Below are 22,150 nucleotides of genomic sequence, written 5' to 3' on the forward strand. Positions count from 1 at the left end.
GGTTTGCCGCAATGCATCGGGACGCATCCAGACCTAATCTGGACATGCTCATCTGCAAGGGGCCTAAGAGGTTTTGCAGTGTGTCTGTGGGGGATTTTGCTCATTCTTCCAAGACAGCACTTGTGAGGTCGGACGCAGATGTTGGACGAGAGGGCCTGGCTCGCGATGTTCCTTCTAGTTCATTCCATAGATATTGTATGGAGTTGATGTCAGGGTTCTCTGCAGTCAGGCATGTTCTTCCACACCAAACTCTCCCAACCATGTATTTATGGACATTGCTCTATGCCATGGGGCATAGTCATTCTGGAACAGAAAGGGGCTTTCCTCAAACTGTTCCCACGAAGATGGAAGCATACAATTGTCCAAAATTACTTGTTATGCTGAGTTGCTGTGGTTCCTTAATGCTTCTACATTGCAATAATACCACTGATGTTGATGGTGAAATTTCTAGGAGGAGGAACATTTCACGAGTTGACTTGTTGCAGCAGTGCCATCGTATTCTGACTTTTTTTCTTTCATGCTGATGTTCTATTATAAGGGTAGGTCATCGGTATCTGATCGCAGTGTTTCTGACATTCAGGATTCCTGCCAATCAGCTGTTTGAGGAGACCGCTTCCTCCTCACAACTTACCAAGCACAGCACCATACAATGTATGTATGTATGTATGTATGTGTATATATATATATATATATATATATATATATATATATATATATATATATATATATATATATATATATATATATGTATGTGTGTGTGTATATATATATATATATATATCAGCCTGGTTCACTCCAATGGGGCTCAGCTGCACCTAGACCATGTGACTGACTGAATATGACGTCACTGACCTAGGGTAATCGACAAGAATGCTGTGGCGCTCACTGGAACATGGCCTTTTTGAACACCAGGTCAGCAGGGTCCCGGGTGTCGAACCCCCACCGATCAGATACTGATGACTTATTCACCAGCTGTTGGCCTGTGAATTTATTGCAGCCCGCAAACAACATTTCCACAATATACAGACACTGGCCGTTTGTGCACCACATCACGGATGCGGACCCAGTCACTTGAAAGGGTCTGCAATCCGGAAGGTGTGGTGCGGAATGGAGGCATGGAAGCCTCCGCACCATTGCAGTGTGGATGGATCATGGACCCATTCAAGTTGAACGTCTGTGCCAGCCACATGGATGGTGTGCGTGCATTGGAGACCGCAAGGAATGGGCGGCATACGTTCATGTGCACAAGCCATAAAACTAAAATTTTAATTACCAGGCTCTAATTCAGTGAGCTCTTCAGAGCGAGCCATTCTTTCACAAATGGTTGGATAGACTGCATGGCTAGGGGCTGGATTTTATACACCTGTTGCAGTGGGACTGGATCAAACACCTGAAATAAGTGATTAAAGCCTCATGCACATGACTGTATTTTGGATTCGCTTCCAATTCGCAGTTTTTGCGCATTGCATACGAACCCATTAATTTCTATGGGTCCACAAAAAAAAAGCACGTGGATGTCATCAGTGTGCTGTCTGTCCACATCCATATTTCTGTCCTGAAAATTATAGAACATGTCCTATAATTGTCTGTTTTGTGGATAACGATGGCCACTTCTATAAATGCGAATTGCACACGGAAAGTATCTGTAGTTTGCGGATCCGCAGTTTACTGACTGCAATACTATTGTCCATGTAGTGTATCTTATTAAATAAATGCCTTTCTTTACTTATCGGGTTCATTGTCGCCTGCCCTTCCTAAAGTTGCTTGGACTATTGAATTATGGAAAGCGGTTTATAATCTGGACACGGTAGGCAGACAGGACCGGGCCCTTTGGTGCTCCTGCTTCAGACTTCTCCCCTCTTTGATGCACCAGGTAAAAGGCGGATGGTGGTCACTCCTTTTGAGTTGCAAAATGCATTCTTAGACTACATACACGTAATGAAAAAACGTCCAATAAAAGCTGCAAAATAGTCCTTTTTTGACTGATGTTTTCTTTTCACTGAAGCCTTTCTGAGAAACGGCGTTAACCTGTCCCCTTCAATTGTATGGGGGCTGTGGGTCAGTGAAAACGGACAAAATAGAACAAGTCCAATTTTTTGACGTCCGCTATTCACTGTCAAAAAAACTGTTGTGTCAATAACCCCGTAGACTACCATTGTTCTTAAAACTGATATGTGATTGCCGCTTAATGTCGTGTGAATGAAGCGTCACTTGATGTGCTTTTGTGTTACACCTCAGTGGTGAATAGATATACAGTGTGTGCTGTATATCTACCTCTTTCCTCTACTGTTTTTTATTAGGCCCATCACCCAGTATAATTGACCCTCGCCGTCCTGGTTGCTTCCTTTGTGCATTTTGTGGTCATGTTTTCTTGTGTTCTGTGCCCTTTCTTGAGCAGGGTATTTGCTTTCCTTTCGTCTCCTGTAGGTGGTGCTTTATGCTGGATGAATTGACTCTGTACCTTTGTAATGACATCTTTCTCCTGTAGGATCACCTAGTTTATCTGAAGGGTATTTGGAAGGAAATGTTTAAGTGTAATGTGTAAGCCTGGTTATCTGCCTCTCCTGTGCTTCACTTGGAGTAAAGTTTTCGGTGTTCTCTATAATAACTTCTATATTTTGTCTTGTATGTGCCACAGAAACAGCAACTTTCTCACTTGCCTAAAAATAAACCTGCCTCGTGACAAGTTTCTGTTTACTGTGCAGAATGTGCAAACATTAGCAACACATGTCTAATATAATATTAGTATTGCTGATTTATCCACCAATAGGTGTTTCTCAAAGGGGTTATCCACATCTAGGGGATTTTTGACCAGACCCCTCCCCCCTTTCCCCCCCCATGTTGCCAGACCTGCAGGAAGGATACTGCCCTCCTCCCTGCTGCAGGTTTCTGGCTCCTGCTGCGCTCTGGTCCCGCTGGTGTCATGTAAACAGTGTGATGGCGCAGGCATGTCTCTCTAGCATCGCACCCATTGACATGCCACATGGGGGACACATCACCGCTGCGGCCAGTCATTAGCTGCAGCCCCCTAACTGACCACTGTCAAACCAGATATTAAGAAGTAGGAGCGCAGTGTGGCAGCAGGGGACTGAAGGAACCCTGTAGCAGGGCGCAAGTCATTCTGGTCCTCTTCGGAGGTTCAGTAAGGCTACTTTCACACTAGCGTTCGGGGCTCCGCTTGTGAGTTCCGTTTGAAAGCTCTCACAAGCGGCCCCAAACGGATCCGTCCAGCCCTAATGCATTCCGAGTGGATGCGGATCCGCTCAGAATGCATCAGTTTGGCACCGTTTGTCCTCTGCTCCGCTCAGCAGGCGGACCCCCTGAACGCAGCTTGCAACGTTCGGGTGTCCGCCTGGCCGTGCGGAGGCAAACGGATCCGTCCAGACTTACAATGTAAGTCAATGGGGACGGATCCGTTTGAAGTTGACACAATAGGGCTCAATTTTTAAACGGATCCGCCCCCCATTGACTTTCAATGTAAAATCAAAACGGATCCGTTTGCATTATCATGAACAAAAAAAAAAATGTGAACGGTAATGTGAACGGATCTAAGCGTTTGCATTATAGGTGCGGATCCGTCTGTGCAGATACCAGACGGATCCGCACCTAACGCAGGTGTGAAAGTAGCCTAACATGGTGGCCTCTGAAGGTGAAAAGCCACTTTAAAGGGGTCGTCCCACCTGATATTTCTAGGATATACTATCCACTTTAATTAGTGGGGGTCTGTTTTGGGATTCCCACAAAACCTTAGATTGAATTGGCTGCATCCCCCTGACTCGGAGTGCCACTGTGCAGGGAAAAATGGTAAAGGGGCTATGGCGCTACACCAGCACTCCAGGCCTCTTCATTCTCAGGGTTGGTGGGGGTCTGATGATAAAGCATTTGCATATCCTAGTGATAAATCTTCACTTTGCAGGATGAGAATAGCCCTTTAAAGCAGGTTATACACATTGACTAACATTTGTCTTCACCAACCTTCCTGCGCATGTTCAGAGTGGCAGAGCGGTCAAGTTTATTTCAGTGGAAAGTGAAGAATAAGCGGCTGACAACTTTGGCATCAGCCCTTCTACCTGCAGAACAGTGGATCAAATGTGCTGAAATCCAACTTGTCCATCTCCCCTCAGTATTAGAACAGCTGAGTTTGCACATCATAAAGTAGGGAATCATTTGGCTGATACCGGTACCTTACCAAGGAAGCTATACGGTGTCGAGAGCCATATACCCTGCTTGGAAGTGTCTGGCATTGTCATCTTTAACTCTGCTTCATTGACATGGATGACGTATTCTGTGTCAATCACTGTCTCCTCCAAATCTGGTGCGGTGCTGTACTGCAGAGAGTTGGCACGTTTGCAGTGGGATCGCCATGTTGTGGGCAGAGGCTTCAGTTCCCCTCTGCACATGCATCGGAGTGTAGTCGGGGATCGCACACTATATGGCCAGTGGGCGCTTTCAGACTCCTTTTATACGATACAGGACATTTCAAAACTTAAAGTTCTGCATTATTGGGCAAACTGATCCATTTAGGAAGGTTTTTATGTGGCCTACATTATAGTGGTGGTACGAATGGATGTCCGGTTCCCTTTAAAGACATCGGTATACTTTTTCATTCTGTGATTGTCAATTATTTTTCTAGGGCAGGAAACGACAGGTAGCCAAAATGCCCAAAAATATGATGTCAAAGAATTGACCACCACTGGTTAGGCTGCGTTCACATTATCACCGTTTCATTATCCTTTCTTCTGATCCATCAGAAAAACAGAAAAAATCTGTAAGGGTCCATTTACATGTCCGTGTGTGTTTTGCGGATCCACGGATCCGCAAAACACTGACATCGGCGATGTGCGTTCCGCATTTTGTGGACCGCACATCGCCGGCACTTAATTGCGGACAAGATTAGGACATGTTCTATTTTTTTCGGGAACTGAAGTGCCTGTCCGCAATTCCGGATCCGGGCAGAACATCATGCTGCCCCATAGAAATGAATGGGTCCGCAATTCCGGATCCGGGCAGAACATCATGCTGCCCCATAGAAATGAATGGGTCCGCAATTCCATTCCGCAAAATGCAGAACGAGATTACGGATGTGTGAATGGACCCTAATCCTGTAAAAAAAAAAAAAAACGTATCCTGAGCGTCCGTTATGCACATTTTGCATGTGTTTTTAGCCATCTCCATCTGAGATCCTTCTTTTAGATGGGGAAAAAAAAAAGTCCTGCATGCTGGGATTTCCCCCCCCCCCCCCCCCCCGTCTAAAATAACAGATTTCTGATGAAAATGGTTAATCCGTATGCAAAAAGTGCATAATGGACGTCTAAAATTACAGGATCAGTGTTTTTTTTTTTTTTTCTCTTCTGTTTCCTGATGGATCAGAAGAATGGAAAATGAAACGTTGATGTGAACCCAGCAGGCCCTTGGCTTGGTCAAGCAATTGGAAGTATTGGCCTTATGTTAAAAAAATAAATAAAATTGCAACTTTTGAATGCCTGTGCGACAATATTTTGTTGCATACAGTGTTTTTTACGCTGTCCTCTCCTCTTAGGGGTGTGGGGGGGAGATACATCATCCCCAGCAAATTCACTAACATTTATGCCTAGAAACGGGAGTTAATTTTGGAAACGGATAACTGACCCAGTCAGGGGCCCGAGTAGTTTTCACCCTGGGAGTATGGACTGCGCCTCTTCTTAGATAAGGCGCATTGTCCGGCAGCACAAGGGCTACCAAAGGCCTGCTTCTACCCCCCATGGTTTTACAGCTGTTCTTCAGGGTCCAGTAGCCCAGGTCCTATTGAAGCTGCTGCAGTATATGACATATGAACACTGAACCCCCATTGTAGTGTCCTGATCACTGGTGTGTATCTGCAGTAAAGAGAATTCCTGCATTGTCTACTATTATTTATTAGGTTATTTATATATTGTTTGTTTGTTCATTTTAGACGTTTATTTCTCTACCATATAGCGGTGAAGTCGGTGGTAGCAGGCACATACATAGTGGAGATGTACCTCTGCCCATGTAGCTGATCTGTTCCCTTCCCCACAGAGGACATGCACTGAATGTAGCCATGGTCATACGTGCACCGTATAGAGCCTCCTTGTATCCTACAGGACCCGTGGCGGTGCTGTTGCAGGGCACACAGTCAGTAGGGGGCTTTTGTAATGAATCCGCTGCTCTTTTGTGTGACGATTAGCTGGTGCACACCATCCCTTTTTCCTGTCGACTTGCCTGTTTATCTGCCCCCTCATTTGAAATCTCGCCGTCAAGTCGGCAGCCTCTGGAGGTCAGCAGACAGACCGGGAGCTGCAGAGTGGCCCCCAGACGGACACCTGTACGCCTGGCTTTCTTGTCACTACTTCTTTAGGCAATTTGTGATCCGTACAGGGGGAGGGGTGCGGATTGAATCAGATTGTTGATAACGTCCCTACAAGGACTGCTGTTAGGAGCACGCTTCTCTACTGCAGAAGACAGAGATGTCCCTGAACCTACAGCATGTTAGCCGGCCAGGATGTGACTAGGGGAAATGAGAGAGCCTACACAGCCGTGCACCGCGCAGACATGTCCAGCCCTTCGCCTTTGCAGTTTTGCGTCCCAGTGAAGGATTAAAAGGATTGTAGGATATTTTTTTTTGTTTTTTGTGTTGTCTTTCTCTCGCCCCCTTTCATTATGGCAGTCCTGCATTGTTTGACCAGAGCTTGCTCCAGAGGAAGACAGGCTGCTGAATTTAGCCACTGATCACCCACTAGCCCTGGCCTAAGGCTATGCTGAGATTTCTATCCCATTTGTATTGTTGCAGCTCAAAGGACGAATGTTCAGAGGATGACAAGTGTATTCTGAGTAGGTATGTTTTGTTTTATGCAAATCCCCCCCCCCCCTTCTTTCCCACCCTCTGTATTGGATAGAAATCAAGCTTTAGAGCCGTGGGTGCTTGATTAAAGTGCTGCAGTGTCCTTAGCCGAATTCCATTACCGTCAGGATTTTATTTGCCTCCGATATCATTTTAGCTGCTTTATAATAAGGCTGCATCGTACCGCCGTGTGCAGTGCGGGGTTTACTTTTTTTTTTTCTCCTCTTCCTTCCTTTTTTTTCTCCCATCTCCTTACTATATCCACTGCAGACAACGCTTCCCTAACGAGGTGGCACTATTGTCGAGGTAGAACGATAGACTCGTCAGATGGCTTTAGGGGACAGGAGGATTTAAGAGGCGATGCCTGGCAACCCTGTTTTACAGATTGGAAGCATCGGGTTGAGGGCATTGGCAGAGTCATTGGCTTGTGTGCAGAGCGAGCAGCAGCAGCAGCAGCATCCCCTGCCATGTCCATAGTGTGTGGGATTGGAGTCCTAGTCGGTAGTCTGTTATGGAATCGCTCTTTACTGTTATTGTAGTACCGTGGTGACAACATGCCATTGAAATGGAAAACCAGCTCTCCTGCTATCTGGAAATTCCCTGTTCCCGTGCTTAAAACGTCCAGGTCATCGCTGCTGTCTCCAGCATACATGTAAGTGAGAGACACGAGGAAACCTAAGGTGGGCTTTCATTCAAGAGAATACCCTCTGGGCAAAAAATGCAGCACTGGCATTTTTGCATTTCAAAGTAAAACGGGAAAAAAAGAAAAAAGCAAAACCACATTGCAGACGAGATCCATAGGAGAAAAAAACTCCTTCCCGGCTGTAATCTATTATTTGGATCGTTAGCATGATTAGATATCCTCTGCTAATAACAAAAAAAAACTCTCTATTGGGTATTCTGCCTTGAAAAAAGGTCCATCCTTAAGCGTTAGTGGTCTTTGTAAGTTTCCCGAAACAACGACTATCGGTGTTTCAGTTTGTGTAAGGCGGCCGGAGATCCCCCAACCCATTATGGTTTCTTGCTGGGCGAACCATAACTGTCGTTGTCCGACCGGTGATATGTCCAGTTTGTGTACCGTGCCAATAAAAGCTTCATAAATCATGGGTGCTCATGATTTATAAGACGTGACCAGGTTGGCTGCCCTCCTTATACCCTTTCTTTAATTGTGTGTAAAGCGCAGCATGTGTATGTCTGTACATAGAATACAATCTGATCTCGTGTTTCCAGTTTCTGTCTTGGCTTGCTGTGCTCTTTATAAACAGTTTCTAACGCCTTCGTCAACTATTACATTATCTTCTGGCAACTGGGCTGCATTTCATGGTGGGGGTGGGGGGGGGGATATTACATAACGATGAAGAAAGATCAAATGGCAATTATATTTCTGTAAAGCTGCTGAACATGAAGTGATATGGTTGTCATTTATGTTAATGTGCTGTGTCCATCCTATTTCTATGGTCTCTGAGGCTTTGTGCTTGACCCCTATTAAAGGTATATAATCAAGGTGTCTTAACATGGGTCCTTCTTATTCATGTAAAATATTCAGTTCTCCAAGGCTCTGCACAGAACCTGAAGGTTCAGGGGTATTGCAGTTATTGGAGAACTGGCTTATTACCAGGTCTATGGGGTGAAAAGAAATAGACTCCTCACAGTGAAGAATCCCTGGCAAACATCAGGACGGTCAAACAGCGCCCCCAAAACTCAGCTTCCTGGACCCCTGTCATTATGAGGAGAGTGAAATTTTGCATATTACACTTGGGGTGGGGGGTCTTCATATTGGAGAAGTGGCTTACCAGTTCTATAGGGTTAAAAAATGACTCCTGCTTGCAACAAAGAATCCCTGGCAAACAGCCCCCCATATCTCAGCTTCCTGGACCCCTGTGACTATAACAAGTAGGAGAGGGAAGTTTTGCATCAATTTTTTTTTTTTTTGTATGGTTTTAGTGGAGTTGGACTGAGGACCTAGTGTCTTATCTGTGACCCTGCACCGTGTTACATCCACGGCATTTTCATGACATTTGCGTGCTGTATCTATAATGCACTTGTGTGATTAACCTCAGCAAAGTCTATGGAATTGTTATAGCAGTAGAAGATGCAGAAAGCAGGTGCAGGCCAGAGCGTGGGTAAGCAGGGGTTAAAGTGGATGACACCAACAAAGGAGCCCTTTCACCTTAGACCATGTACAATGAAAGCTTTGTCACCTCTTCTTCCGCATCTCTAATGTGGGTTGAGGCAATAAGTCCCATATTACAGCAGATTGGTCTTTTAACCCTTTCTCTGTCCTTAAGTAGCCCCTGATCCATTGACTTGCCTGACAGACATTAACTAGACACTATCGGGCTCCTCAGCGGACTTCTCCGGAGCCTCTGTTCAGGTGGGTTCACATTCACTTCACTTTCAAGTAACTTCACACAAAACTGTCGATTTGCTGGATTTAGTAACGGACTTAACGTCATGGACCTAATTAGCTTCCAATTTATTTAGGTACTTGTACATTGCTACTCCCCCTATGCAGGAACCTGTTCAGGAGCCTCATTTTATTTAGTCCTGGTTATGTGGATGCAGTGACCTAATGTAACGCTTAGTATCTTCTGTATATCTGTTAAAATGCGACAGACCTACTTGTGGAGAAGGACCAGGAGTATGTTAGTCAAGGCAAAGTGTCGTCAAGTCTGCCTCATTTTGTAGTATAGGGGATGTGGTCTGCCAGTTCTAGAAGAAATGTAATACCAAAAAATTGTCCTAAATATAAAAGGTGTCAAATAAGAGTGGGCGATATTGGTGTTTCAGTCCATCATAACGAGGTCACCCCGTCCCTGTGCAAAGATTTTCTTTCTTAGTTTATTTCGTTATCTGTTCTTCCTCTAAACAATATTGATAATTGATTTGGTCATTGAGTTTCTTGTGCTGCACACTCACCTACAGTCATAGGCCTCATGCACACCGCCGTTGTGGTTCCGTTTCGTGCACTGGGGACCGCAATTTGCGGCGGCCTGAACGGATCCAGACCCATTTTACTTGAATGGGTCAGTGATCCGTCCGTTCCGCAAAAACAAGTTCTATTTTTATTTTATTTTTTGCGGAATGAAAGCACGGATCGGAACACCACGGAAGCACTCTGTAGTGCTTCCGTGGGGTTCTGTTCCATGCTTCCATTTCGCACCGATGCTCCGGATTTGCAGACCTATTAAAGTGAACGGGTCCGCATCCGTGATGCGGAATGCACACGACCGGTGCCCCGTGTATTGCGGAACCGCCGTATGCGGCCCACATTACGGCCACGGGAGCACAATGGCCGTGTGCAAGAGACCATAGTTTTGGCTTTGATTTTTACAATTCATTTGTGTGTGTGTGTATATCTATTATTTATTATTGAAATTTTTTATTTTTAATGAGCCCCCCCCCCCCCCCCCCCCCCCCTGTTTGTGCCTGGGTATCTGTGCCCGTGACCTGATTTTCAGGATGAGATTCAGCTTGGGGCCCTGTACATTTCTTGGCCTCGTCATGACCCATTTTTTTTGGGTCTTGAACGTGTGCGTGCGTCCTCGCAGTACCAGTTCTAGCAATGTCTTTGTTACTAATATAGTACGTTAGTCCAGGCGAGGTGATCCAGTGTTGGATGTGTCTGGAGCTTTCTGCCCGTGCAGTTTGTATGTGATGACTCTTCAGTGCTAGCAAGTGTCTGATCGTCAACTGATCCCAGCTGAGCTAGTATTACCTGCACGCGTTGCGGATTACGGACTGTTTTTCCGTGCGGAATATTTTGCAGAAAAAACGCAGCGTACCAGTAAAGTGTGTGAGATTAGACCAATCTTAATTAACCTGAAATCTGCCTATATTAGGCGTATTTCAGGGCAGTTTGTGGCGCAGCTCAGTATGGCGGGGAAGGGGACGGCTGGCCGCCCATCTCATTCATCGTTTCTACTCCTGGTTTAGCCGTAGAAAACGGTGTAAATGTAAGACATAGAAGCTGATTTACATTTAGCAGTGGCATTGGATGCGCCAAAGTAATGTAGAGGCCGGCGCTGGACCCACCGCCAGTGCAGGGCTTTATTAAGACCGGCGTCTAAAACGCTGGTCTTTAATACATGTGCCCCTTTGTGTTTTGTTTTGTGCGGAAATGTACCTGCCGTGCAGATTTTGAAATCCTCAGCATGTCAATTGTTTTGTGCTGTTCTTTTGTGCGAATTTCAACTTTTTTTCAATGCAAAACCGCATCAAATTCACCCCAAAAACTGCAAGTAACACATGCAGTTTTTGGTGCACAAACTCAGAGATATTTATGCAGAATTTCTGCAAGACAGCCGCACCTGTGTGCAGGTGGCCTTAGGGCTCTTCCACATGAGCGAGTTTCCTGTCCGGATGCGACACATGTAGTGAACACACAGCAGCTGGACTGGATCCTGGCCCATTCATTTCAATTGGTCGTTTTTCACGCATCATCTGTGTTCAGGAAAAATCGCAGCATGTTCCATATTCTGCGTTTTTCACACAACCCTGATCTCATAGAAGTGAATGGGACTGCGTGAAATAACAGAAGGCATCCAGATGCAATGCGTTTTTCACTGATGGTTGCCAGGAGATTATTGTTCTTCAGACTTTTTCCCATTGACTTGCATTAACGACGGAAGTGTGAAAGTAGCCTTAGCTGAAAGTCTAGGAATTATGAAATGCAGGTCATATGGTTTTTGCTAGTGGTCCTTTTTATATTATTTTTATTTATTTTTTATTTGGGTGAATTCTACCTATACAATTTTTTTTATTTTTTTTTTATGTTGAAGCAATAATGTTTTTCTGGAATTTTCTATCCCACTCTGAAGGGGAAAAAAGTTCTTGAAAGGACACAATTAAGGCTACTTTCACACTGCCGTTTCTGGGTCCGCCTGTGAGATCCGTTTCAGGGCTCTCACAAGCGGCCCAAAACAGATCAGTTCAGCCCTAATGCATTCTGAATGGATAAGGATCCGTTCAGAATGCATCAGTTTGCCTCCGTTCAGCCTCCATTCCGCTCTAGAGGCGGACACCAAAACGCCAAAACTGAGCCAGACGGATCCGTCCTGACTTAGGCTACTTTCACACCTGCGTTTAGGTGCGGATCCGTCTGGTATCAGCACAGACGGATCCTCACCTATAATGCAAACGCTTGTATCCGTTCAGAACGGATCCGTTTGCATTACCATGATAATGCAAACGGATCTGTTTTGACTTACGTTGAAAGTCAATGGGAGGCGGATCCATTTTCAATTGCACCATATTGTGTCAGTAAAAACAGATCCATCCCCGTTGACTTAACATTGTAAGTCAGGACGGATCCGTTTGGCTCCGCATCGTCAGGCGGACATCAAAACGCTGCAAGCAGCGTTTTGGTGTCCGCCTCCAGAGCGGAATGGAGGCTGAACGGAGGCAAACTGATGCATTCTGAACGGATCCTTATCCATTCAGAATGCATTGGGGCTAAGCTGATTCGTTTTGGGCCGCTTGTGAGAGCCTTGAAACGGATCTCACAGGCGGACCCAGAAACGGCAGTGTGAAAGTAGCCTAACAATGTAAGTCAATAGGGACGGATCCGTTTTTACTGACACAATATGGTGCAATTGAAAACGGATCCGCCTCCCATTGACTTTCAATGTAATGCAAATGGATCCGTTCTGAACGGATACAAGCATTTGCATTATAGGTGCGGATCCGTCTGTGCAGATACCAGAAGTATCCGCACGTAAACGCAGGTGTGAAAGTAGCCTTACACACCAAAGCACAGTTGTGTGTGTGTAAAGGAGGCCGTAGTTATCAAAACAGATTTTTAGAGATTTTCCATTTTTAAAGTTAACCCCTCCCTGACCATACCACATAAAAAGCCAGGCTACTGGATTAGTCCCTATGCCTGCCTCCCGTTACATGGGGAGTTTGACACTGCTTGCTTTTGGAGGCGCTGCCATTAGCAGGATCAGGTTGTCACACTGACCTTTATCGTGAAAATGTATTGTCACAAATAAGAACCGTGAACACAGCGCTCGGGACGCTTCCACATTTGGGCGCCGCTGGGGAGCCCGGTGACATCAGTAATAATATCACAGGCATTCCCTGTGTAGAGGGGGCTTGGAGGAATTGTACCGTCTCAATAGGAGAAGGAATAAAATCCTAGCAAAAAAATTACAAAAACACTGCAGAAGGTGGCAAACACGCGTAAAAAAAAACGCCAGTGCTAAATTTCTGTGTGTGGGGAATCTAAGTGTTATATTCAGCTATGTTAACTTTCATGCAATTTTTTTTCCATTAATCTGTTTTAAGGGCTCATTCAGAAGGCCGTATGCTGTCTGCAAAAATACTGAATGCTATCCGTTTTTTTGCGGATCCGCAAAAAAACGGATCTGCAAAAAAACGGATAGCATTCAGTATTTTTGCGGACCCATAGACTTCAATGGGGCCATGTCCTGATTTTCACGGACAAGTATAGGACATGTTTCATAGCATTCAGTATTTTTGCGGACAGCATACGGCCGTCTGAATGAGCCCTTATGCAAAGTTGTGTGAAGGTGTTTGCAGACTCTGGTGCAGCCATCATTAGTACCAAGGCAGAACATGCTTTCATCACTAAATACAGCTGCCATTGGTGGCCCCATCAGAGTTCACAGGAGGGCTGGGGAGCTCCTACTGCCATCATGCATAGTGTGGCACCAGTTACAATGCCCATTACAGTCTGGTATTCATGAAGAGGACCCTGAATAGGGGACATTGTGGAACCAGTCCTTCCGCCTTTTTAGACTCGAGACTTGGTGTTCCAACAAGATAACAACCGTCCACACACAGATCACGCTACACAACGTGCTCTTCAGGGTGTCCTGGGTGTCAAGCCAATCGTCACATCTCTCCTCCTTCAGGAACGTCTGAGACTGGATGGAGCGACGGATCTTCAATGCACGTCAGCCAACAACCACCTCGGCTGGACTACGGATCCAAGAGCTTGGAATTAAATACCCCAGGAGAAGATCCAGCATCTGTATGACGTTACCATGCCAGAGTGGCAACTTCTATCACAGCAAGGGGGATGCCACCCAGTACTGATGTGACCGCGCCTCAATATGTACCCCGCTGCGGAACCTAAAATAAAAGGGGCATCGTGTGATCATTGAACAAGCACCGGTGGCAGTTTATACTTTGTCAATCTCAGCTTAATCACATTGTTTTCCAGGTCTTCTTTCTTTCATTTCCTGGTGGTGTATATAGGCTCAAGGGTGCATTCACACGAACGTTTGTATTTCGTCGGCCGCAAAACACGAATCCGCAAAAAATAGAGGACGTCCGTTTTTTCTTTTTCTTTTTTGCTCATCCATTGTTACAATGCTTATTCTTATACACAAAACTGACAAGAATAGAACACGTTCTTTCTTTTTTGCAGGGCGGCTGTTTGGATGTGCTGTCCGCATTTTTTGCGGAACCATTGAAATAAATGGGTCCTCCTCCAATCCACATAAAATGCGGATCGGATGCGGACCAAAAATACATCAGAGGTCTTAGAAGTGTATTCACTTTTTAAGGTGTGTAATTGTTAAGTTCTTTCAGTTGTTACATTTTTATTTTTTATAACTTCCAGCTTAAAGCTAGATTTTTTTGGTTTCTAGAGTTTATGAATATACCTGCGTATAAACATGTGTGAACTCTACAGACCTGGTCTGTTTTTTTAGGAAGTGCCATGCATCTAACCTTCAGCTTGGCTCTTTTATTTGCAAATATACTTTTTGGGATATTATTTTTTTTCTTTTTTAGGGACCTTATACTTTTGATCTAAAATGTAATAAAGTCGTGTGCGTAAAGTGCTGGGTGTCTGCCTTTTAGAGATATACTGATATGAGATACCAGGGTTAAACAAGAGGGTTGCAGGGGCCCCAGTTTTTCGACCCTTGTGATAAAATATTCAGATGGGTGATTAAATAATTTTCGTGAGAGAACACCTTTAAAAAAATAAAATAAAACCTGCCCTAGAAAAATGAGATCTGTAATGTAATTGATTTTCAGCTGCCCCTGCAATAACGGTCTTAGTTTTCTACGGTACTTGTAAGCATTGATCGAACTGTAATTGTCTGTTCACACTGCTGCAGTATTCTTCCTGAGGAACGGATAATAATAATAAATTAAAGGAACCATCATAAGTCAATGGGATACTAGGGGGGAAAAAATGGATCCATTGTGTCCATTATGGATCCTGTTAGGCTACTTTCACAGTCGTGTTTTGTGCGGATCCGTTCAGATAATACAACCATCTGCATCCGTTCAGATCCGATCCGTTCAGATCCGATCCGTTCAGATAATACAACCGTCTGCATCCGTTCAGATCCGATCCGTTTGTATTATCTTTAACGTAGCCAAGACGGATCCGTCTTGAGCACCATTGAAAGTCAATGGAGGACGTATCCGTTTTCTATTGTGTCAGAGAAAACTGATCCGTCCCCATTGACTTGCATTGTGTGTCAGGACGGATCCGTTTGGCTCATTTTCATCAGACTGACACCAAAACGCTGCAGGCAGCAGTGTCCGCCTCCAGAGCGGAATGGTGACTGAACGGAGGCAAACTGATGCATTCTGAGCGGATCCTTTTCCATTAAGAATGCATTGGGGCTGAACTGATCCATTTTGGACCGCTTGTGAGAACCCTGAACGGATCTCACAAACAGAAACCAAAACGCCAGTGTGAAAGTAGCCTGAGATGTACTGCTGCTTTCTGGTGAGTGATATTTATTTATACATCTCCTGCCAGTGGTCCCATGTCATTTATGTTGTGTCAGTGGGTTTTCACAGACCCATAGACTTCCATGGAAGTATTTGGTCCTCATTACAGACCATAGTGGTGTATTTCTCAGATGTGGGACCAAACACATTAAAATCAATGGGTACGTGTGCTGCCTGTGGAAAATGTGGATCACACACATCTGGAAATGTGAACCAGGCCTTATGGTTCTTATTGCCTGCGAGTCAGATGAGTGTAAGTGTTCAGTTGATGGCCGCTCAGGATGTCTGGCCTCCTTAATGCAGTGCTCATGTAAATCTTTGGGGCGCTTAGAAACTCTGATAACATGGAGTCACCCGACCTGTCTTCTCGTGTTTCGGGCTTATCCAGACGATTATGTATTTTGTGGTCCGCAAGATGCGGATCTGCAAAAAAAAAGGATGACATTCGTGTTTCATTATTTATTTATTTTTTCCATTGCAGATCCATTGTAACAATGCCTTTGTAAAACGGAGAATACTACATGTTCTATCTTTTTTGCAGAACTGACATATGGGCACAGACTGTCGTATCCGTTTTTTCCAAGCCCCATTGGGGTGAATGGTTCCAAATACGGACCTGTAAAAAAACGAAACAGAATTTTTTTTAATTTTTTTTGTGAGCACGAGCCCTTAGGCTGGGTTCACACTTGAGCGTTTTACAGCGCGTTTTTCAGCGCTGTAAAACGCTCAACACATGAAAACCAATGCTTCCCTATGGCCCTGGTTCTCATTTGAGCGTTTTACAGCGCTGAAAAACGCGCTGTAAAACGCCCTACGCTCAAACAAGTACTTGAGCTTCTTTGGGGCGTTTTGACGCGCGTTTGTGGCCATAGGACATTGCAGTCAATCACACAAACGCGCGTCAAACGCGCGTTTACTATTGCAAAAAACGCGCATAAAAAACGCGCGTCAAACGCGCATATCAAAGACGCTCAGGTCTGAACCCAGCCTAACCCTTATATCCACTGGGTCTGCAGTTTGATGTACCTCAATGGACAAGTTGTTCTTAAAGGGATTGTCCTTTATCCACAGGTTAGGCTGTAAGTGTCTGATAAGCAAGGGTCTGACTGCTGGGATCCCCGAAGATCACAGGAAGGGGGCTTGTGTTTCTGTATTTGAATGGGGACACGCTTGCACACTGCCACCCCATTCTGCTATGAGGGGCTGATGGAGGTAGCAGAGCTCTTGGACTCGTTATGTCTGGCAGTACCATAGAGTAGATTGGAGTGGTAGTGCCACTCCATTGTAATAGGGGAGCACAGGCCTCATTCACATGGTCTGCGGGGGCCCCAGAGGTCAGACCCCAGTCCATCAGACCTTTATCACAGGACAGGGGATAATATTGTTATAATGGGGCAGTCCCTTTTACATAAACCGAAAAGAGGCATATTTATCTAGCTCTCTATGGAACGTTCATTATTTTTCAGAGCTTCATCACTGTCCATGAGGAAAAATGAAATGAATTATAGCCGGCTTAATATTTGCACGCTGTAGGCGATGTTTTTCCAGAGCGGAGCTGTGACCTGGCTTTGCTTTTGGAAAAATCAATTGATAAATATTATATAGAGCTCTGTATACCATTGAGTCCATAAGGCGGTGCACAATCCAGCTTCATCTCCATGGTCCTCAGTCTACAAGCTGCTCCAGCATGCCACCCCAGGCCAAGAGAAGAGTCTTTGTGCTGGCATGTTTACTGCGGGTAAATTTTGTGTATGACCTTTTGCTGGGTTCTGTCTGACCTGGTGTGTCTGAGGAGGAGGACACCTTCAATCGCAGTTAGTGTCCTGGTATTGATAAAGCTGGCACATACTGTATTTATTTTCTGCACTTATTTAGCGCTACTTTATTCCGCAGCGCTTTACAGACATTAGCATCCAACTGTCTCCGATGGGGCTCACAATCTAAGGTTCCTATCAGTATATCTCTGGAGTGTGGGAAGAAACCAGAGTACCCGGAGGAAACCCACGCAAACACGAGGAGAACATACGGGCAGATGTCCTTGGTTGGATTCGAACCTAGGACCCCAGCGCTGCTAGGGACCAGTGCTAACCCCTGAGCCACCAGCACGCCCCATACTGTATGTCTGGAATGTGTGTGTTTTTTTTTTTTTTTTTTTTTACCCCAATTGGTGTCCTTCAGCTACACCTTGTTTTCTCAAAACATACTTATCGTGAATATCTCAACGGGTTAAGGAAGTGAGGGCTTCCTGAACACCTTCTTTCTGGTTTGACACAAGTTTTTGCAAGACAAGTCCATGAAATGCTGCAGTGTGATATTTAGTGTCTGACCGCTCTGTATTACATTTTGGTAAATTGTTGAAGCGTGGGCCTGAGAAATTTGCCCTTCTGCTTTTGGTACAAGGTAAGGCTTAGGCTCGACATGAGGGAAGATAGGAATACTCCGTTCTTGTGTGTCCTTCTAGAATTTGATTAAAATCTATTGGGGGACATTTATCACGAGGGAAATTTTTTAAGTCAGTCTTGCCGTAATTTGAGTGAAACTTAGCAGATGCTGGACAATGTTTAATACATTTAGTACAAGTCTAAAACTTCAGTCTTAGTCCTCATACACACGACTGTATGTGTTTTGCAATCCGCAAAACACGGGTACTGGCTGTGTGCGTACCAAACTTTCCTGTTTCGCCCTCTTGTAGAAATGCCTATTCCTGTCTGCAAAATGGACAACTATAGGACATGTAAAAAAAAATTGGCAGGACGGACATACAGCCACACAGATGACTTCCCTGTGTTGTCCACATTTTTTGCAGCCCCATAGAAATGAATGGGTCTGCGTGTGATCACAAAATGCAGATCTGATGCAGTGCATGAGGTCTTGGGGTGTTACTCTGCTTTCTACACCACCATAACTTTTTTACTTTTCAGTTTCAATAGCTTATTTTTTTTCTTTTTGCAGAACAAGTTTTTTTTTTTTTTTTTAAAGCGTTTGTCACCACACTTTTCACTATTAAACAGGCTTGCATGATAATTTTTATTATATTTATTATTTTATTATATGCTAATTAGCCGTCCCCTTCAGTATTAGGCGCAGTGAGGCAGCCAGCAAGTGTCCTTCCCTCGCTGCGCCGAATACTGAACGGGACGGCGCAGGCGCAAGATTTCCCCAGCAGACAGGGCTGGCAGGAGGAGACCAATGCTGCCATTGGCACATGTATTATGTCAGCCTGTTTAATAGTGAAGTGTGGTGACAGAAACCCTTTAATGTTATCATTTTAATTTACCAGATGTTTTATTGAAAGATGGTGAAAAAAAAATCTTTGCGGAGTGAAATTGAAAAACAGTAATTTAAGTAATTCCTTTATGTAATATTTTATAGCTTTTTTTTTTTTTTTTTTTTTTTTAATATAATTCCCATCAGTTTTTCATATGGGAAAGAATTCAGGCAGTACAAAGATTAGCATGAAAATACAATTAATAGAATTCATATTCTTCTTAGGGTACTTTCACAGGATCCGGCAGGTAGTTCCGACGCAAGAATTGCCTGCTGACGGATAGCATTTGTAGACGGATCCGGATGCGGATCTGTCTAACAAATGCATTGAAACACCGGATCCGTCTCTACGGTATCATCCGGAAAAACGGATCCGGTATTTTATTTTGCATGCGCAGACCGGAAAAACCGGATCAGTTTTGCCGGAACCCTTAATGCCGGATCCGGAATTAATGCAAAAATTTCAATTTTGGTCAAATACCGTAAGAATGACTGAACTTTTCCATTCAGAATGCATTCGGATAGAACTGATCAGTTTTTTTTTTTTTCTGGTATTGAGCCCCTAGGATGTAACTCAATACTGGAAAACTTTAACGCTAGTGTGAAAGTACCCTTAGGCTGGGTTCACACTTGAGCGTTTTACAGCGCGTTCAAACGCGCTGTAAAACGCTCAACACATGAAAACCAATGCTTCCCTATGGCCCTGGTTCTCACTTGAGCGTTTTACAGCGCGTTTGAACGCGCTGAAAAACGCCCTACGCTCAAACAAGTTCTTGAGCTTCTTTGGGGCGTTTTGACGCGCGTTTGTGGCCATTGGACACTGCAGTCAATCACACAAACGCGCGTTTACTATTGCAAAAAACGTGCATAAAAACGCGCGTTAAACGCGCATATCAAATACGCTCAGGTCTGAACCCAGCCTTAAAAGTTCTTGGTTTCAGGCAATTTCTTTTGAGTGTCAGTATTTCATACAAATAAGATGTACTAATAAAGGGCTATGGGGAAGGGCACGATATTTCTATAGCAAGACATTCACCCATTTTTAATGAGTTTAGTCAAGCATTTTATTAGCTGAGGTTATCGAATGGTAGAATGCTTTTTTCTCGACCATATTTATTGGGGGAGACAGAAACCGTGGGTATAGCTATGTCCTCTAGGAGGGTTGACACTAGGCAGAAGTTGTTAGCCCCTCCCACGGCAGCTATACCCCTCCAGCCTGGGGAGAGAGCTTCAGTTTTTTTCTAGTGGCGCCAGCTTGTTTTTCCTGGGCTCTGGTAGGAACTCTTGTCCCCTCTCTTTCAGGTCACCGTACCCTCTCCAGCCTCGAGGTGTTCATTCTCTGGGTTAGGCAACTTTCACACTTGCGGCAGGACGGATCCGACAGGCAGTTGACCCTGTCGGATCCGTCCTTCCGCTATTTCGCCGTGTCCTGCCGGACCGCCGCTCCGACCCAATTGACTATAATGGGGACAGGGGCGGAGCTCCGGCGCAGCACGGCGAAAGGCCACCGGACTAAGTCCTGCATGTCCGACCTTTTAGTCCGGCGGCCTCTCACCGCGAACTGCTGTACTGCGCCGGAGCGCTGCCCCGTGCCCATTATAGTCAATGGTGACAGTCCGGCGGCACGGCAAAATAGTGGAAGGACAGATCCGACAGGGTGAACAGCCTGTCGGATCCGTCCTGCCGCAAGTGTACCCTTAATCATCATGTCTGAGCCCAAGGGTGCTCTCCCTAAGCAACAATAGCTGTCCATTATGCCTGCTCCATGTGTCAGGAAAAATTCCCTTGCGGGCAACCAGATTCTGCCTGCACTGCTTGTCTGTCGGGCATCCAGGCAGGCCCCCCCCCCCCCCCCTTCAGCCAGTACAGCTGCCTTCCCCTCTGGTATCTGAGTTGCCGGATTGGGCCAGAACCCTCTCTCAGGCGGTGGAAAACCTCTCCAAAATCTCCCAATCCATCCTATCTCTATAGTGGGTCGCTTGGTTGAGAATCTGCCACCGGCGCAGGCTGCACCTCCCTCGGATGCACCCTCCAGCGCTCCTTGCTCGGGTGACCCCCCTCTGGGGCACTTTCCTCTGGTGAGCCCGCCAGTGCACGGCAATCACAAAAGCGTCCTAGAGCAGGACATTTTTCCTCCTCAGACGCATCTCCCTCTCCACCCCGTATAAGATCTCTCAGGCTTTTCTTCCCCTGGGGATCCGCTGTCTGAAGGAGAGGTAGAGAATTCTGACTTGGACATGAATACGGATCAGCCTTCCAAAATGGCCTCCACTGTAGATGGCCTCATTGCTGCCATCCGTGACACCTTCTATGTGCAGGATGATCCCCCCCCCCCCCCCCCCCACTGACCAACAGGGGGTATCCTTTTTTCCGTCCAAAACAGGCCTCAAAGGTGTTTCCTCGCCATAATGATTTTTCTGCGGTGGTTTCTAAGGCTTGGGATCACCCAGACGTGCACTTTACCACCCCTAACAGGGCTCCAGACTAAAAAAAATATCAAGGAGCCATTAGCTCCAAACCTGAAAAATTTAGGAGTCAAACAAAAATTTTTAGTCGTCAAACCTAAAATAAATATAGTTACGGTATAATAGTAAAAAAAAAACACGTCTTACCTAGGGTTGTCACGATACCAATATTTGATCTTCATGCAAACAGTATACGAAGAAGTATTTTTTTGTGCCATTTGTGAAAATGCCAATATTTGATCTTTATGCAAACAGTATATGAAGAAAGCTGATGTAATGGAAAAAAACGCCTTTAATAAATTTACCTTGTAGTAATTTATTAGACAGATTTATGGAAAGGGTAATATTTCCTGGTATTGCCTCTTATGTTAGAATTAACCTCCAGCAAATATTTCGTGAAACTGTCTGACAGTCTCTGGAATTAACTAGATCGTTTCCCAGTTCTCCATTGAGAATTTTATTTTGGATGTCCAATGTTTGAGGGCCGCTTGAGTGTGTCAAATCCTAATCTTGACTGGGCTTTGATTTTGCTATTTAACAACTCTCCATTTCTTTTTCATCAGCCATTTTTAGGTGAATGCATCGTATATTTGGGTCATTGTCCTGTTTTGAAGTCCACTTTTGGCTGATCTTTTAAAGGGGCTTTCTCATCTCAGACAATGGGATCTGCCCCCATTGTCTTATAGGTGCGGGTCCCACCGCTGGGACCCGCACCGATATCGAGAACGGAGCCCCGAAAGTGAAGGAGAGTGCACTGCGCATGCGAAGCTGCCCTCTATTCATTTCTATGGGGCCGCCGAAAATAGCCGAGCTTTGGCTCTGCTATTGCCGTCTGCCCCCTAGAAATGAATGGGAG

The 22,150-nt window shown here is 45.1% G+C and overlaps 1 protein-coding gene across 8 annotated transcripts in view; it reads left to right on the forward strand.

The window, feature by feature from the left end:
- KLHL13 (kelch like family member 13) overlaps positions 1-22,150 on the forward strand; it is a 101,824-nt gene that overhangs the window by 19,533 nt on the left and 60,141 nt on the right. Inside the window, exons 1-3 of one of the 8 annotated variants that reach the window (XM_040442571.1) lie at positions 6,389-6,604; positions 6,788-6,832; positions 7,378-7,490. The exons of 3 other annotated variants lie outside the window; for them this stretch is intronic. In XM_040442571.1, coding sequence (XP_040298505.1) covers positions 7,393-7,490 — 98 coding nt within the window. In that variant the 5' untranslated portion in view covers positions 6,389-6,604; positions 6,788-6,832; positions 7,378-7,392. Of the gene's footprint in view, positions 1-6,388; positions 6,833-7,175; positions 7,491-9,139; positions 9,213-22,150 lie in introns of those variants that run through there. 4 more of the 8 variants (XM_040442569.1, XM_040442572.1, XM_040442570.1 and 1 more) reach the window with 4 other exon arrangements.

The sequence above is a fragment of the Bufo bufo genome, chromosome 8 (assembly GCF_905171765.1).
Source record: "Bufo bufo chromosome 8, aBufBuf1.1, whole genome shotgun sequence".
Lineage (NCBI taxonomy): Eukaryota > Metazoa > Chordata > Amphibia > Anura > Bufonidae > Bufo > Bufo bufo.